Source organism: Geotrypetes seraphini, chromosome 5 (assembly GCF_902459505.1).
Source record: "Geotrypetes seraphini chromosome 5, aGeoSer1.1, whole genome shotgun sequence".
NCBI classification, from domain to species: domain Eukaryota; kingdom Metazoa; phylum Chordata; class Amphibia; order Gymnophiona; family Dermophiidae; genus Geotrypetes; species Geotrypetes seraphini.
Genome location: NC_047088.1, coordinates 110,174,310 through 110,193,158, shown reverse-complemented (window position 1 = coordinate 110,193,158; position 18,849 = coordinate 110,174,310). Strand labels below are relative to the sequence as shown.

The 18,849-nt window shown below is 46.0% G+C and overlaps 1 protein-coding gene across 8 annotated transcripts in view; it reads left to right on the top strand.

Annotated features, from left to right (window-relative positions):
- The window catches only part of THOC6 (THO complex 6), a 199,006-nt gene that overhangs the window by 90,279 nt on the left and 89,878 nt on the right, over positions 1 to 18,849 (top strand). For all 8 annotated transcript variants that reach the window (XM_033944779.1, XM_033944778.1, XM_033944771.1 and 5 more), the window contains 2 exons: positions 6,319 to 6,356; positions 6,526 to 6,574. In XM_033944779.1, coding sequence (XP_033800670.1) covers positions 6,319 to 6,356; positions 6,526 to 6,574 — 87 coding nt within the window. The remainder of the gene's footprint in view (positions 1 to 6,318; positions 6,357 to 6,525; positions 6,575 to 18,849) is intronic.

The window sequence follows — 18,849 nt, the reverse complement described above, 5'->3', positions numbered from 1 at the left end:
GGCTGTCTTTCAGAACGTGGTGTTTATTTCTTTTTGAAATTAGGTGATTTAAGATTCATAATTTTGATTCCCTGTAACAGATTAAAGGGTTTTCCCTCCCCCATGTAAATATTGTACCCCTGGGCAGCAGGAGATGCTAATCAAATGTGAAGCTACAGGTCCCAGCATGCACTGTGCTATGTAGCCCAGTGTTGAGTCACAGGGACTCACAGCAGATAGGTATTTTTACCCAGACTGGGTTTATTCTAGAGAGGTCCCTGAGGGAGAAAGAGGAACTCTCAAGTTTTCCCTAGAGATAGGTGGAGGCAGGCTTTGGGAAAACAGACTGGTGCCTGTAGAAGTTTGGCTGAGGTAAGCCAAATTCATTCTATTTTGTGTGAGGCAAACAATAACAAATTAAAATTCTCTTTATATGCAATTGTGTCATGGCTGTATACAGAATGTGCTGACCTCCCTGGGCAAGCCAGACTAGCCAGGCAAACCAGACTAGTCTCCCACACTCCCATAAATGCAGAGAAATAGAACTTTAAGTATGCAACTACTAACACAAAGCTAGGAGCCATATAATAACTGGAGAAAACTTTTTATTTTCAATTTTTTGATGCATTTTTAGATCAACATAAGAAATAAATGAAAAGATGTTCTGCAGGAGTTTTTCTAGCCAGACCACCAAAGACAAACTCAGGAATGGCAGGGAAGACTAGAAGCACCAGGACTGCAATCAAAATCAGTGCTCCAGCTGCCGAAGAGATCCAGATGAACACCACAGTCTCCGTGCAGACCGAAGAGGACCCCTCCCGATGGACGACGGAGGTCTCTATGCAGACCGAAGCTAAGCCCCAGCTGAAGACATCGGTCTCTGTGCAGACAGAAGAACACACCCAGCAACAGCCCAACGGAGACATCCTGCAAGAACTGGCGAGCCTGAGGGAAGAAGTGCAGCGGCTAAGAAGTATCCGGGAGAGTGAGGTGTTCATCGATGAAGTACTCCAAGAACTATCTCAAGACTCCGAGCAAGTGCACAAAGACAGGTCCATCTTCGAGACACCCGCACCGACCAGGTTTGAAGCATTGGAAGTAACAAATGGGGTACAAGAAGAGACTCGAGACGATGACACCTGGCAACTAGTCACCTCTGCATGCAAGCACAGAAGGTGGTCCTCCTCTTCGCTATCTTCATACAAGCACAGCAACCTCACACCGACACCACAAATCACCCTGAGTAACAGATTTCAACTCCTACAAAAAGGACCCGCCAACGGAACTCAGGAAGATATTTAGGAGGACATTCAGGAGTCGACACCAACTCAAGAAGCAATGAATCAGCACCCCCCAAGAAGCACAGAGTGGTTGTCATTGGGGACTCTCTTCTATGGGAAACCAAAGGACCGGTATGCAGACCAGATCTACAATCAAGAGAGGTCTGCTGTCTACCAGGAGCCAGGATCCGGGATGTGTCCGCCTGCGTAGGAAAAATTATCAAGCCCCAAGACCACTATCCAATGCTCCTCATCCATGTTGGGACAAACGACACAGCCAGGAACTCACCAGAGAAGATATCGGAAGACTTTAGAGCACTAGGGGAGAAGCTGAACAGATGGAAGCACAAGTGGTTTTCTCCTCCATTCTACCAGTAAGAGACAAGGGAAGAGCTAGAGAAGAACAGATCCAGAGGGCGAACGAGTGGCTGCGGGAATGGTGCAAAGAAATGAACTTTGACTTCTTGGACCACGGAGAGACACTGCAGGGACTGCAGGGACCAGATTGGCTACACCTAACCAGAAAAGGGAAGAATGTCCTGGGAAGACGTCTAGCTCACCTGCTCTGGAAAGCTTTAAACTAGGTGAGCTGGGGGGAGGGGACCCACTCTCACACTAGTAGGGTAAGTAACTCCATCTTGGAGCCTGAGGTAAGTAATCGCGTGAGTACTGATAGGAATATTGAAAGGGACGCAGGCAACACTAAGAGCGGCAAAGGCATGATTGAGGGGAACAAACTATCTAAGATGAAAAACACTCCAGGCAAACAGAAAGAGTGGACGGCCATGTACGCTAATGCCCGTAGCTTGGGCAATAAAATTCTGGAACTGGAAACAGAAATAAGAAACGCTGACCTTGATGTGGTGGCAATATCAGAAACGTGATTCTCGGAGTCCCACGGATGGGATATGGTTATACCAGGATATAACTTACTCCGTCACAACAGACAAGGCAAATCAGGAGGCGGAGTAACTCTATACATTAGAGAGGACATCAAAGTTACTAAAATCACAGACATCAGGTATACAGGAGAATCCCTCTGGGTGAACCTTGCCAGGGGCAACAACAAATGCCTATATCTTGGTGTTGTGTATAGACCACCAAGACAAAAAGACGATGCGGACCAAGAACTAAATTGAGGACATTGAGACCATCACACTGCGAGGTGAGACGGTACTGTTGGGAGACTTCAATATGCCTGATGTGGACTGGAACAAACTTTCCGCCACAACCAGTGGCAGCAAAAGGCTACTAACCGCCGTACGAGGAGCACACCTCAAACAGATGGTGTTTGAACCCACCAGGGATCAGGCGATCCTGGACCTGCTGCTCACCAACGAGGACAGTGTCACAGAGGTATCGGTGGGAGAAGCTTTGGCCTCCAGCGACCACAACACGGTGTGGTTCCACCTAAAGAAAGGAACCACTAGGTCAAATACCTCGACTAAGGTCCTAAATTTTAAAGAAACTGACTTTCAGTGCATGGGGGACTATGTCTACAAAGCGCTGCAAAACTAGAGCACAACGGACAGTGTGGAGGTACTATGGTCGGCTCTGAAATCCACCCTACAAGAAGCAACCAACATTTACATAAAAACCGCAAGCAAAAGGTGCAGAAAAAATAGACCACAATGGTTTTCTGCGGAGATTTCAGAACTAGTAAAGCAAAAGAAGAAAGCATTCATAACCTACAAATAATCGCAAAGGCTGGAAGCTAAAGAAACCTATCTGGCAAAATCTAGAAATGTTAAGACGGCAGTCAGGGAGGCCAAACTCCAGATGGAGGAAAATATGGCAAGACAGGTTAAAAAAGGGGATAAATCCTCTCTCAATTCCCGAAGTACTCTGGGGTGTAGATTATCTGGGCCCATAGCTTTGTTCACTTTTAGCTTGGATAGCTCGTGGTAGACATTGCCCGTGGTAAATGCAAAGTCCCGGAATGGGTCCTCCGAGCACCCCTTTGTCTGTAGCTGAGGTCCAGATCCTGGCGCTTCGTGGTTGAAGACTGAGCAGAAGTAGTTATTGAGTAGTTCTGCTTTGTCTACGTCCGAGTCCACTAAGTTACCGTCAGGTTTTTTTAGGCGCACAATCCTTTTTTAAGTACATTAGCGACAGGAAGAACTCAACCGGTATTGTGCGCCTAAAAAAACCTGACGGTAACTTAGTGGACTCGGACGTAGACAAAGCAGAACTACTCAATAACTACTTCTGCTCAGTCTTCAACCACGAAGCGCCAGGATCTGGACCTCAGCTACAGACAAAGGGGTGCTCGGAGGACCCATTCCGGGACTTTGCATTTACCACGGGCAATGTCTACCACGAGCTATCCAAGCTAAAAGTGAACAAAGCTATGGGCCCAGATAATCTACACCCCAGAGTACTTCGGGAATTGAGAGAGGTCCTAGCAGAACCGTTAGCCGAGCTTTTTAATCTTTCCCTAAGCAAGAGAAAAGTTCCCTTGGACTGGAAAACTGCCAATGTTATTCCACTCTATAAAAAGGGATGCAGGTCAGAGGCCGAAAATTACAGACCAGTGAGTCTCACATCAATAGTATGTAAACTTATGGAAACGTTGATCAAAAACATATTGGCACGTTTCTGGATGACGAAAGACTAAGGGATCTCCACCAACATGGATTTACTAAGGGAAGGTTTTGTCAATCCAATCTGATAAACTTCTTTGACTGGGTGACAAAAAAACTGGATAAGGGAGAGTCCCTGGACATTGTGTATTTAGACTTCAGTAAGGCTTTTGATAGTGTCCCACACCGGAGGTTATTGAACAAGATGAACGCGATGGGCCTTGGAGAAACACTAACAGCATGGGTAGAAGACTGGCTTAGCGGCAGACTTCAAAGGGTGATGGTGAACGGTACTCCCTCAAACATGTCGGAAGTGACCAGTGGAGTACTGCAGGGCTCAGTCTTAGGCCCAGTACTATTCAATATCTTTGTAAGGGATCTGCCTCAGGGACTTCGAGGCAAAATTATATTATTCGCTGATGATGCTAAACTATGCAACGTTGTAGGCAGCGCGGCAGCACCTAACGACGCAACCATGCCCGACACCATGGAACGGGACCTAATTTTACTAGAACAATGGTCCAGTACTTGGCAACTGAATTTTAATGCCAAAAAATGTAAGGTAATGCACCTTGGTAAAGGTAATCCATGCAGAACGTACACCCTGAATGGTGAAAACCTAACAAGAACTGCAGCAGAACGGGGCTTGGGAGTAATCATCCGGGCAACAAGGGGGCATCCGTGGAAAATCAGGGGCGGGAAACTGCACGGGGACACCAGGAAATTCTTTTTCACTGAAAGGGTGGTTGATCGCTGGAATATTCTTACACTTCAGGTTATTGAGGCCAGCAGCGTGCCTGATTTTAAGGCCAAATGGGATAGACACGTGGGATCTATTCATAGAGAAAGGTAGGGGAGGGTCATTGGGGTGGGCAGACTAGATGGGCCGTGGCCCTTATCTGCCGTCTATTTCTATGTTTCTATGAAAGTTGCCAATCAGGTGGAGAAAGCATCAGCAAAGGCTAGACAAATGCTAGGATGCATTAGAAGAAGCTTTATCAGCCGAAAGCCTGAAGTTATACTGCCGTTATACAGATCCATGGTGAGACCTCACCTGGAGTACTGTGTTCAGTTTTGGAGGCCACATTATCAAAAGGATGTGAAGAGAATGGAGTCGATTCAGCAAATGGCCACTAGGATGGTTTCATCTGAACATCTGAATAGGCTGCGCTTATATTCTCTAGAAGAGCGCAGAGAAAGGGGGGACATGATAGAAATATTCAAATACGTCACGGGCCGCATTGAGGTGGAGGAAGAAATCTTTTATCCTACGGGTCCCACGGCGACAAGAGGGCACCCGCTAAAACTCAGGGGGGAAGATTTCATGGGGACACCAGGAAATACTTCTTCACCGAAAGGGTAATTGATCGATGGAATGGTCTTCCACATCAGGTAGTTGACGCCAGTACCACACCCAACTTAAAGGGACGGTGGGACCGTCTGGTGGGGTCGCTCCAGAGGAATGCTTAAAAAATGGATTCTCGAGGAGGGAGGGTTCTTGAGTGGGCAGACTTATTGGTCCGCCGGCCCTTTTTTGCCGTCACACTCTATGTTTCTATGAGCTCTTCTCTCAAATGCCCATTTGGCATATACGAAGAAGAAACTGATTCACAATGGGAAGATATTGCCAAAGAAAATTGATTCATTGCTTTCTTGAGGTTACTCACACATTAGATCAGTAGAGATATACAGTATATGTTGATACTGTTCTACACAAAAAATATGGTGGCACTCTATGTGGCAGTATAGTAGGATTTTGGTAGGCTTTGGTGGTCTCACACGTTCCACCATAAATATAGTGGGTAAAGTGGGATATGGACCTGAGGGTACCACCAACTAGGCAATTTCACACACCTGCTTGCTGCTCTACTAGACGTTCTAGAGACAGGTATGTACCGTTTTATTCAGATCTTTGGGAGGTAGGAGGAGATTAGTGACCACTGGGGGGGGGAGTGTGGTGGGGATCATACTAGTGATCTTCTGGTCAGTTTTGGTACCTTTGTGGCACATAGACGCTTCTAAAACAGGTCAAGCTCCGGACATCTAAATTGCTTCCTGGACATCTTGGAAAATGTTTGATTATAACCGCTAGATGTCGAAGAACAAGCCCAAAGCCTACCCATAAAATGCCTCCAACATGCCCCCTTGATCTTTGAATGCACAGTGAACAAAAAACTTAACAAGACATCTAGAAAGTTGATTTCAAAAATCGGCACTAGGACGTCCAGGTGTTGCTTTATACCATCTTTTGGACATCTTTCTTTTTGAAAATGAGCCCCATAAGCTCCATTCTTTTCCAGGACCAATTAGTTTATTAGAATACTGCACAATTTAAGTGAAATTTAATTCTTCTAAATCATAATCTTATTGGTTTCCTGTACCAGGCTAAGAAAACTAACATAGCACAACATCCTACAAATCTAGTTGTACTATTCCCTACTGCAAATTTAATGTAAGAATATGTGTCCTTCTTGCAGGGCTGTAAGGAAGCCTGGAGTCGCAGGCCACCTTCCAGGTAAGAACAAAGAGATGGAGTAGATGAAGAGGTGAGAGAGAAGAAAATAATTGAAAGAAAAAGAATATTTTTAGTATTTTGCAGCTGATAAATTAAATGTTTTGTTTCGTTATCACTTGTTTGATTTTCCCCATCATATCATTAAATTTATTTGAACATTTTTTGACAGAATTAGTTTGGAAATTCCTGAAATCAACTGTCTCCTCTTAAATCCAAAGGTGAGATTTCATAAGTTTTCTCATTTCTTCTTGGTGGTGTTTATTTGAAACAGATTCTTACAAAATTGGGCAGAAGGGAATACAGAGCATGCTATACTTCTATCCCCCCTGATATTTAGCCGGTAGCGGTCAGTGTTTCTTTAAATTATCGTCACCAGCTAAATTATGCACCAATACTCCATGCTGGGCCATGTCTGGGTACTAGTACTGAATATCAGTGCATGCATCTGGCCGTGAACCTTATAAGAGGCTGGCCAATATTCAGCCAGGACTGCATAAGAGTTATGCAGCCCTGACTGATTATCAAGCCAGATGCATAATAAAAAATAAATAAATAAATAAATAAATAAATAACTCCAGGGTCTGGATCCCTCTTTCCAGCAAAAGCCATCCATACCCTGCCTCCCTGAGGGGTCCCCCTGTCCCCCCAGCTATCCACTTAGACCCCCCACTCCCCTGCAGTCTGATAGGGAGCAGCAGTGCATCGCTCCTGCTCCTTATGGCACCTTTGCAAAATGGATGCTACAACCTCTCACAGCAGCTCACAGTACTCGAGGGTTCCTGGGATTTTTTTTTTTTTATAAACTAAAAAAAGTTATGAGAGTGCCGACCAAATATTCAGAGCCAGCACCTGCATAATTAAGCAGCTTAATTTAGAATGAATTTTGGGTCGTCCTGAATTAGGCTTCTCAGCTATGCAGGTGCCAGCTCCTGAATATTGCTGGCAACCACATAATCCTGGGCCCCCATGCCCAGCCCAGCCCACTTTTTTATTGAGTAGTCTGAGGATATATTCAGCAGCACTCTCCAGTTAAGTATCACTGATTATCCCCTCTTAGGCATCCAGAAGTGATTTAAGTGGACAAGAGAGTTTCCTGCCCACTTAGGGACCAATATTCAGAGCAATTTATGTGCCTACTTCTGTTACATCCCTTCTGGATTCCATACGCTAGGTATTGAATCCCAACACACAATCCGGGAGTTGCAGAAATCCAACACTTCTCTGAGCACATGCTCCTCCCCCTTAGACTGAAAGCTAGAAACATATCCAGTTACAATTTCGGCAAGCAATCCATGAAGAAGTATTTTACAGTTGCTCTGCTTCTTTCTCTTAAAGTTCACTTTTCGGTGGCTTCAGTGCCTTGAGACCCCTTTCTGGTGGTCCCCTGTTGGAGGAAAGTACGCAGTCCCACGGTGCTGGACTGCTGCTTCACAGAGAAACTGTGGTGAATCTGTGGAGCCAGCTTACTGTGTGCCATCCTTCCTAAACTTGGGATCCATTCCCCTGGGAGTTTGCTTGCCCACTGACCTTGTCATGGGTTTTAAGCATAGGGTGTATGCGTCTGGAGTGAAACCCACCCAGGTTTCAAGGCGCAGGCTGCCTTTCCCACCCCCAACCGCATGGCAGTCCGAAGATCTTTAGCTCTGGTCATTTGGAGACGTTTCTGAGGCAGATAATCCTTTCCCTCTATTCAACTGCTGTTAAAACTTCTGACAGGCAAAGCACTGCAGAACTGAGTAAACCTCTGTTATTTCCTATGGGAACTTTGGGGATGGCTTGTTGATCGATTTTAAAAGTTGTTTTTCACAGTTTCTGAAGGTAGGTTCAGGTCCCCCACTTCCCTAGACCCCAAATCGCTATTTTTTATTTTCAGGTTTTGTTTATTTTGTCTGTTTGGCATGAATTCTCTGGCGGCAGCCATCTTGGATTTTCAACTGTCTTTTTTTTTTCTAAGTTTTATTTCTGCCTCAGTACCCCTCGATTTGTTTAAAAATCATTTGGGATGGACTCCCCAGCCCCTAATCTATTGAATGTGTGCTTTGATTGTGCTGGATCAGCAACCATGGATCAAATGCCGTAACATGGACGGGGAGGGGGCTTTGGACTTTGCCTCCTCTGGGTACTCTAGGATTGGGGAGCTGGCCTGGGTTCGTGTCTTCGGAAAAAAATCTTGCCCAGAAGCCGTTCTGGAGTCTGGCACAAAACACCTGCGTTCTGTGTCTGGGTTCTTTTTTGGTGCTGCGCGCGTGCCTCAACAGTGCCCTGCCATGGTTGTGGTATGACTTTCCACCTGATTTTATTCAGCTTATCTGGAAAGTGTATTCTTCAGATCCTGCTTGTTTGACGCAGCCAGCGGGCACATTGGGTCTTTCTCAGCTTGTGGTGCTGGTAGTAGATCTTCCTATTCTTGTCCAACGGTGGCAGACCTCGATTGCAGTAGTGGCCCTTCCGATATTATAATAATAATCCTATATAATAAAAGGCTAACTCGCGCATGTGCACTCCTATTTGCGTGCTTCCATGATCAGTAGTTCCGTGGCCGCTTGAGTGCGCATGCGTGAATCCCCGGACTGGACCCCAGCGCTGGACATCCTGCTCTCCTGTCGGCTCCTAGCCGCACCAGCGCCTGACCCCAAACTGAATTGCTGCGAGAGGGAAGTTGCCTGGCCGCCTAACTTTTAAGCCGGTGGTGGTTCCTCAATCTCGGCTCTGCAGTCAGGCGGCGAGGGAGGCGGGGAAGGCAGCATGCGCGCCCTTCCCTGCTCTCCACCTGCGAAGTGGCGGCTGCTGGCCGCTAGCACCCCCTGCCCTCTCCGTCGCCTCCCGACTCTTGCGGCATAGGCAGCACTTTAAACACGCTGCTTCGCGCCCTTCTCTGCCGATTTCCTCTGCCGTGTCTCTGATGACATCATTGGAGACAGACGCGGCAGAGGAAATCGCCAGTAGAAGGCCGCGAAGCAGCGTGTTTAAAGTGCTGCCTACGCGGCTGGAGCCCCGAGGTTTGTCGGCGGTGGGAGGGTCAGGAGCAGGCCGGATCGACAACGGCAGTAAAAGAAGGGGGAGGGGCCGAACGGAGCAGGGAAGAGAAGGTAAGAGAAGGGAAAGGGGGAGTGGGGGAAAATGCTGCTACTGCTTCTGCTTCTGCACAGGAAAGGGGGGATAGGAGGGAAATGCTGTTGCTGCTGCATAGGGAAGTGGGATGGAAATGCTGCTGCACAGGGAAATGGGGAAAAATGACAAACAGACAGCGGGAGGGAGGGAGAAAGAAAGAAAGAAAGACACAGGGGCAGGGAGAGGGACAGAACGACAGACAGAGAAAGGGGGCCAGAGAGAGAGTCAGCGGGAGAGGGAAAGGGGGCTGCTTTGGGGGGAGGGGTGTGCTGGGGGGAGACAGAAGGGGCCATGGAGAGATAGGGAAAGGGGGCTGCTTTGGGGGGAGGTGTGCTGGGGACAGACAGCTTTGCTCTGGGGGGGAAGACAGAAGAGGGCATGGAGAGACATTTGGGGGGATACCCTTGCCGGGACTAGTCACCTCATCCGCCCTGAGAGTCTGGATTTGGGTGCTTTTAAGCATGGTTCTGTCCACCTTTTTATTGCTGATGTTCTGAAAGAGCTCAAATTGGATTCTCCTTCAAATTGGATTCTCATCCACAGCTCTTTAATCTGGCTACAGAACAATGGGATACCCCAGAAAGCTCTTTCCGACCTTCTAATGCTATGTCTAAGCTTTCTCCCCTGACTCCTGATTTTCAACAGGTTTTTGAACAGCCTAACGTTGATTTCACCATGGTGCAGGTTATCCTGTGTACAGCCCTCCCTAGGGATGGGGAAGTGCTGCTTTAGGACTCTCAGGATCACAGGGGAGACATTATGTTGAAAAGCCTTTTGAAGTGGCATCTTTAGGTATCAAATTCCTTTACAGCGTGAGCCTTTCATGCCAGACTGCACACTGCATCCTCTGTGGAGGTGCATGCCTGTCCTCCTTTGGGATGGATGGTGTGGATTAAGTGGTGGATGCCTTTTCTGCTCTCTTTGAGTTCTTAGTAAAGTTTCTGCTTATGCAGTGTCTGCACACCGGACTCTTTGGATCTATCATTAGGCTGGGAACGCTACCTCAAAGTCCACTTTCAGCAGACTTCCTTTCAAGGGCCAGTTTCTTTTTGGTCAAGGTCTAGATGACTTTATCACCAGTGTGGCCAAGTGCCGCCCTAATTCTCTCCCTGTGAACAAGTTTTGCTGGACGTCAGGAGGAGATCGTAATAATTTTTGTTCCTCCCACAGGTTTAGTCAGGGATCCACAGGTTCTTTCTCCCAGGCATCTTCAGGCCTCAGGTTCCTGTGCAGCGACTGCACCCAAAAAAGGCATGATTACGCCAGGAGTCAGGCAGGGCTTCCTCATATTGGGGTCGACTTCTAAGAAGTGGACTCGAGTTTCATTGAATGCTGGCCATCATTTGAGAGGGGCACAAGTTAGACCTCTTTTGCCTGCCTCTGGACTCCAGCAAATCTGCCGGAAAAGGAGTCCAGGGTCAGTAATACTCTGCAACGTCTCTTAGATATCAGAGCGATGGAACCCATTTCAGAACATGAAACGGACTTAGGCAGGTACTCCTTATACTTCATCGTGCCACAGAAAGGCTCAGAGGACTGGAGACCCATTCTGGATCCAAGTCTGTCAACTGCTTCTTGTGGATTCCTCATTTCCGCATGGAAACAGTACGCACAGTGATAGCTGCTGTCTCTCCAGGAGAATTTCTGGTGTCCTTGGATCTCACAAAGGCTTACCTCCATATTTCAATCTACCCAGAGCATTGTAGGTTTCTTCATTTTTCATGTTCTACAACAATGCAGTGGCATATGTAAATCATTGAGGGGGCATAAGAAGAGCTCCCTTGTGCCAGGAGTCTCGCATGCTGCTTTGCTGGGCGAAAGCACATCTTCTGTCTCTCTAAGCGGCCCATGTGCTTGGAGTTGACAACATTCAGGCAGACTTTCTCAGCTGAATGCTCCTGGACCAGGGAGAATGGTCCCTCTCGCAGAAAGCGTTCCATCTGATTGATTGTACAGCACTGGGATCAGCCCCAAATGGACTTGATATTTTCAGGAGAAAATTCAAAGACCAGGCGCTTTTTCTGTCGAATAGCATGGAAGCTTAGGGATGGATACCTTGACTCAGCTGTGGTCGGCTCACGAGCTCCTGAATGTGTTTCCTCCGTGGCCTCTGGTCGGTCGAGTCATTCTCCAGATAGCAATGCATCCTGGCCTGGTGATTCTAGTAGCTCCGGACTGGCCTCTTCATCCATGATATGCGGATCTCATACGTCTTCAGCAGGACAGGATACTCCTGCTTTCTCAACATAGAAATATGATTGCAGATAAAGGCCAAATGGCCCATCCAGTCTGCCCATCCACAGTAACATTACCTTTTCCTCTCCCACGTGCCTAATTCAGACACATTCTTTGTCTCCACCACCTCTTCCAGGAGACTGTTCCATGCATCTACCACCCTTTCTGTAAAAAAGTATTTCCTTAGATTACTCCTGAGCCTATCACCTCTTAACTTCATCCTATTCCCTCTCATTCCAGAGTTTCCTTACAAATGATAGAGACTCGACTCATGCGCATTTGCATCACGTAGGTATTTAAATGTCTCTATCATATCTCCTCTCTCCCGCCTTTCCTCCAAAGTATACAGATTAAGATCTTTAAGTCTGTCCCCATACAAAGAAAGACTAAAAGAATTGCGAATGTACTCACTTGAGGAACGAAGAGAGAGGGGAGACATGATTGAAACGTTTAAGTAAATCACGGGTCACATCGAGTCGGAAAATAATATCTTCTGTCTCGTGGGACCCTCGACCACCAGAGGGCACCCGCTGAAATCAGGGGAGGGAAGTTTCATAGCGACTCCAGAAAGTACTTCTTCACCAAAAGAGTGGTAGATCATTGGAACAGACTCCCACTGCAGGTGATTGAGGCAAGCAACGTGACGGATTTTAAGAGAAAATGGGATGCTCACGTGGGATCTTTAAGGGAGTAAATTCAGGGGGGCGGATACTTGGAATGGGCAGACTCGATGGGCTATGGCCCTTTTCTGCCACCGTTTTTCTGTTTCTATGTTTCTAAGACCACACACCATTTTAGTAGCCTTCTTCTGGACCAGCTCCATCCATTTTATATCTCCTTTTCTCTCTGGACCAGCTCCTTTTTCCTACTGGCCATATCTCTTCCTATTATGCAACCTAGCATCCTTCTAGCTTTCGCCATCATCTTTTCAACCTATTTGGCCACCTTAAGATCATCACATATAATCAGACCCAAATCCCGCTCTTCTGTCGTGCACATAAGTTCTTCACCCAAGTCCCGCTCTTCTGTCGTGCACATAAGTTCTTCACCCAAGTCCCGCTCTTCTGTCGTGTACATAAGTTCTTCACCCAAGTCCCGCTCTTCTGTCGTGCACATAAGTTCTTCACCCCTAAACTGTACCGTTCCCTCAGGTTTTTGCAGCCCAAATGCATGACCTTGCACTTCTTAGCATTAAATTTTAACTGCCAAATTTCAGACCATTCTTCAAGCTTCGCCAGGTCTTTCTTCATGTTATTCACACCCTGTTATTCATGCCATCTCTTCTCAGGGGCTGGTGCCCATGGAGAACCCATGGCGCTTTGGTCTTACGGCATGGCTCTTGAGCGCTCAGCCTTGATGAAATGCGGTTATTAGGATGTAGTTATCTCGACTCTTTTGGCTTCTTATGCCAAAGCCTGGAAGGCTTTTCAATGGTAGTGTGCTAAGGATCAGGTGGAGCCTGAGAGGGCTCCTCTTTCAGTGGTCCTAGCTTTTCTTCAGGAGGGCCTAGAAAAAGGTTTAGCAATAGCCTCCCTTAAAGTTCAGGTTACAGGCGTTTCATGTTTTGTTTTGTTTTTTTAAATTCTTTATTCATTTTAACACTTTCAATAAGTGAAAACAGTAAAGAAGACATTTTACACATTAAACAACATTTAATATCCTTACATGACTTGAACAGAGTAATATCCCCCTCTACCCCACATTATCAATCAAATTATCCATTGGTTCTCAGATCTTATAATAAGTACCCTATAACAAATATGTCCTATCCATACATTAAACATTTATACAAATTTAGAAACTGTTATCAGAACCCCAAAAATACCCCCCTCTCAAACCCTCAAGAAAGATAAGAATTAATTTAAGAGCCTATGTTCCCACCCTCCCCTTTCTCTGGATATGCAATTAATACATCAACAAAATCAAATTATAACAATTCTACAAAAGACATCAATGGGCCCCATATTAATTTGAAATTTTTTGTGTTCCCTAACAAATCAGCATTCATTTTCTCATATTTATAGATTAAACATAAATTTGCCCACCAGAATGTAAAGTTAAATCGGTCCCAATTTTTCCAATTTCGTGTAATCAATTGTATAGCTGTACCCGTCAAAATTTTAAAAAACATGTCTTTTATATTTGCCTAAGGCAGGGGTGCCCACACTTTTTGGGCTTACGAGCTATTTTTAAAATGACCAAGTCAAAATGATCTACCAACAATGAAATTTAAAAAAAACCACAAAGCACACTGAAAGGAAGAGAAAATGTTAATTATAATTTATATTCCGGGATTTTTTCAAAGAGGTCACGGCAGATGACTCTATGCAATGTCGCCTCAGTAACAACCATACAAAAATAGACAAATATACCCCCTCCCTTTTTACTAAACCGCGATAGCAGTTTTTAGCACAGGGAGTTGTGCTGAATGCCCTGCGCTGGTCTCGATGCTCATAGGCTCCTTGCGCTAAAAAACGCTATTGCGGTTTAGTAAAAGGGAGCCATAGTGCAAAATATAGACAGCAGATATAAATTCTCAAAACAGACACATTTTGATCACTAAATTGAAAATAAAATCATTTTTCCTACCTTTGTTGTTTGGTGATTTCATGAGTCTTTGGTTGCACTTTCTTCTTCTGACTGTGCATCCAGTCTTTCTTCCCTTCTTTCAGCTTCCTGTATGTTTCCTCTCCTCCAGACCTCATTCTCTCCCCCAACTTTTTCTTTCTGTCTCCCTGCCTCCCTTTCTTTCTGTCTCCCTGTTCTCCCTTCTTTCTGTCTCCCTGCCTGCCCCCTTTCTTTCTTTCTTCCTGCCCTCCCCCAAGCCACTCGGTTTGCCGCCGCCATCGGGGAACAGCCCCCAAGCCACCACCGCCCCAAGTTCTCCCTGCAGAAGTGTTGCACTGACCAGCATTCTGCTCCCCAACGTCAATTCTGACATTGGAGAGAAAGTTCCTTGCCAACCAGGCATTTCTCCCCATTCCATCCAGCCTGAGCCCCATCTCTCTTTGATCTAGCATTTCCCTTCTGTATCTGTCAGAATTACCATTCCAACTATTTTCCAGCATCACCCTTCTTTGTGTCCATCTCACCTATATCCCTATCTCACCACTTTTTCAGAATCTTCATTTGTCTCTGTCCTTGTCTTTACCCCATGTTCACCATTTACCCTTTCAATGTCTTTATCTCCCCCCCTTTTTCAGCATTACTTCTGTCTCTATTTCACCTCCTCTTAATGTCCCCTCTGTATCTCTATCCTTATTCAGTAGGTCCTGCTTACCCTTTCTCTTCCTTGTGTCACTATCTCCATTTTCAGCTTTCCCACCTTTTCCTTTGTTACTGCACCCTGTAGCCAAAATCTTTCCACCCACCCTTCCTCCACTCCGACCCAGCCCAGTATGAAATATTTCCTTTTGTTTCCCTCCCCTCTCTCTTTCTCGCTCTCTTCTCCTCCCTCACCCACGAGTCCTGCATCTGGCCCTCTCCCTTCCACCTGCATCCAGCCACACACCCTGCCCTGCGGCCCTCTTCAGCAACTCGTCAGCAACGGTGATCAAGACAGGCTGCCGACATCAAGTCCCGCCTTTTGTGGAAAAAGGAAGTTGAAACAAGCGAGACTCACAGAGGGTAGGCCTCAACGTCAGAATCTTATGTCGATCGCTGCTGTTGCCGAATTGCCGAAGAGAGCCGCGGTGCAGGGGGTGAGGCCGGATGCAGGTAGAAGGGAGAGGGCCAGATAGGAAGGCTGCTGGAAGAGGTAGAAGCTTCAGAGCATGACACCGACCCTGGCCAGGATGATTTCTTTTTCAGGCTGCTGCCACTACCACCGCCCCCCTCCCCCCACTGAAATGACAAAAAAGCGGTGTCTTTGACATCGGGGAGAGGAAGGCTGATCGGCCTGGTAGATCAGGACGGCAACACGAGTCGAACCTGGAACCCGGGATGGGCTCCGTGATCGACTCGCATTGCCTTCCCGATCTACCGGTCGATCGCGATCAACGTATTGGGCACCCCTGGTCTAAGGGATCCTTTACATATAACACAGTACCACAAATCACAACTTCATAAGTCAAAGGGATTGCAACTTCTAGAATATTATTAATTTGTCCCCAAATCGACTTCCAAAAAAATCTGAATCATAGGGCATTAAAACAATAAGTGATCCAATGTTCCCATGTCTAGATGACAGTGCCAGCATCTATTAGACCTTGAATTATCTAACTTATTCAATCTAACCGTGGTCCAAAAAAAAGATGTAACAAAAAGAACCAAGTTTGTTTCATAGATGCTGACGCTGTACTTCTCATCCTCCGAGACCAAATCTGTGGCCATCGAGATACAGAAATGTACTGCTTAATCTCAACGCTTCAAATGTATCTAAGAGCATTTTTGGATTTCTAATGCACAAGTTCAGATATTAATTTATACCACCTGGCAGCTTGATGCCCAAGCATATCTGTCTGAAAGCAGAGGAACTGCAAGCTGTAGTAATTTTTAAAATTATGCCAATCAGGGAACCCTTTCTGAATAACCTGCTTCATTTGCAACCATTTATAAAATTGAGATTTTGAAATACCAAAAGATTGTTGCAACCGTGAAAATTCAAGCAATTTTCCCTTTAAAATAACATCTTCTAATGTTCTTATGCCTGCCTGCATCCATTCCTTCCAGGCAATTTTAGAGCCACCTATTTGTATCTTGGAGTTCAGCCTTAGGGACTGACACAAAGACTGTTCTATAGGAATTTCAGTTATCTTATTAATATATCTCAAAGTCTTCCAAGTATCCAAAATAATATTATTATCCTTACCATAACTGGGTAGTTTAATGTCCAATACATGAGACAAACGCATTGGGGACATAATTTTCCACTCCAAAATTAACCAGTCATGATAATGTTCCTTGAGATCAGGCAGGATCCAATATATACTCTGACGCAGAATATAGGCCTGATGATACCTATAAAAATTTGGAAAATTTACCCCTCCCTCCACAATTGGTTTTTGTAAAGATACTAAAGCAATTCTAGCAGTTTTGCCCATCCAAATAAACTTAATAAGGATACTGTTCAATTTCTTGTAAAATGACCCCTGAAAATAAATTGGTAACATACCCATTTGGTAACAAACCACAGGCAGGATCATCATTTTAACTATTTGGATTTTCCCCCACCAAGACAAATGTAATGGGTTCCATTGCTTACACAATTCATTGACCTTCAGCAATAAAGATTTTTCATTTACTTTCATTGTTTCTTCCAGCGTCTTATAGATCCATATTCCTAAATATTTTATACCTTCTTCTTTCCAAAGAAAAGGGAACCGATCAAACAATCCTTTTTGACAATGTATATTTAGTGGAAGAATTTCTGATTTACTCCAATTTATTTTATATCCTGAAAATTTTCCAAATCTTTCAATCAGATCTAGTAAATGTGGAATGGTAGATTCAGGATTTCTCAAATGCAGCAAGATGTCATCCGCATATGCAGAAACTTTGTATTCTCGGCCTGCATATGGAACACCTTGAATCTCCTCAGCTTGTTGAATAGCCAATAACAAGGGTTCCAATGTAATATCAAACAATAGAGGAGATAAAGGACACTCCTGCCTAACTCCCCTCTCTAGATGAAAACCATCTGAAAAAGTATTATTTATATATAGTCTAGCAGAAGGGGAGCTATACAAAGCTTTAACCATTTGAATAAATCCAGAACCCACACCAAACCAATCCATTGCTTGATACATAAATGTCCATTCTACACGATCAAATGCCTTCTCTGCATCCAAAGATACAGAAAAGGCCGGCTCTTCATGGATTTTGTTAAAGTCAATATGTGAAGAGCTAACCTAGTGTTATGTGAAGAATGTCTATGAGCAACAAACCCTGTTTGGTGTATACCTATAATATGAGGGAGAGCCTTGGCCAAACGTGAAGCCAATACTTTAGCCAAAAGTTTTCCATCAACATTAATCAGAGAGATTGGCCTGTAATTTGAAACCAACAAAGGATCTTTATTTGGCTTAGGCAAAACTATAGTCAAAGCTTCTACCTTAGTACCTGAAATGCTGCCTTTATTCAATTGAACCTGACAGGGCCGCCATCAGGGCAGTACTACCAGTTCTGCATTCAGGGGCCCGGAGCTGACAGGGGGCCCGGGCTCCCCAGTGTTCTCCCCAGCGCTTTTCAGCCGGGCGCAACGCCCAGCAAATTTAGAGGCCCGCCCGGCTGTCATCTGCCGAATCCTGCTGCCGCCACTGCTTAATGCGTAGCCTGAAGAGCCGCCGAAAAACCCGCCGGACTTTAAACAAAAAAATATCCCAGCAAGCGACTCGAAACCGGCTTCCCTCCGAAACCGGAAGATACTTCGGGGGGGGGGGGGGTAGAGAAGAGAAGCCGGCACGGACCATTAGAGCCCCGGAGCATGCAGGAGATAGGCCAGCCACGGAGGGAAGCTTACTTGCTCTTGCTTACTTCAGGCCTTTCTCGCTGCCGGGTCCTGCCTACTTTCTGTTTCCGTGAAGGCAGGACCCGGCAACGAGAAAGGCCCGAAGTAAGCAAGAGCAGCAAGTTGTAAACTTCCCTCTGTTGCTGCCTTTTGGGAGATAGGTCAGCGACCAAGGGAAACTTGCAACTTGCCTTTGGTCTGTAGCAAATCTGCCGGGTGTGTGAGACGGGGGGGAATGGGAGGAGTAATGCTGCTGCACCCAATTAGGGGGGAGGGGGAAGAGAAATGCTGCTTCTGCTGTACCCAGTTGGGGGGGGGAAAGAGAAATGCTGATGATACTGCTGTACCCAGTGGGGGGATGGGGAAGAGAAATACTGCTGCACCCAATTGGGGAGAGAGAGGGAAGGAGGGAGAAGGAAGATCAGGAAAAGGAGGAAAGAGATGCAAAGACCATGGGAGGGAGGGAAAGGAGATACCATACCATGGAGTGGAAGAGAGAGATGTCAGGGCATATGGGGGGGGAAGCAGGGCCAGATTAAAGGATAGGCCCAGTAAGCACAGGCCTAGGGCCCGAAATAGTCAGGGGGGACCTGCCAGGGCTGTGCTTTGGGGCCTCACCCTTGCTGGATTCGCTGGCAGCAGCAGCAGCCTCATCATCATCCCGGGCAACCCCCAACCCGATCCGACCCTCCTATCTCT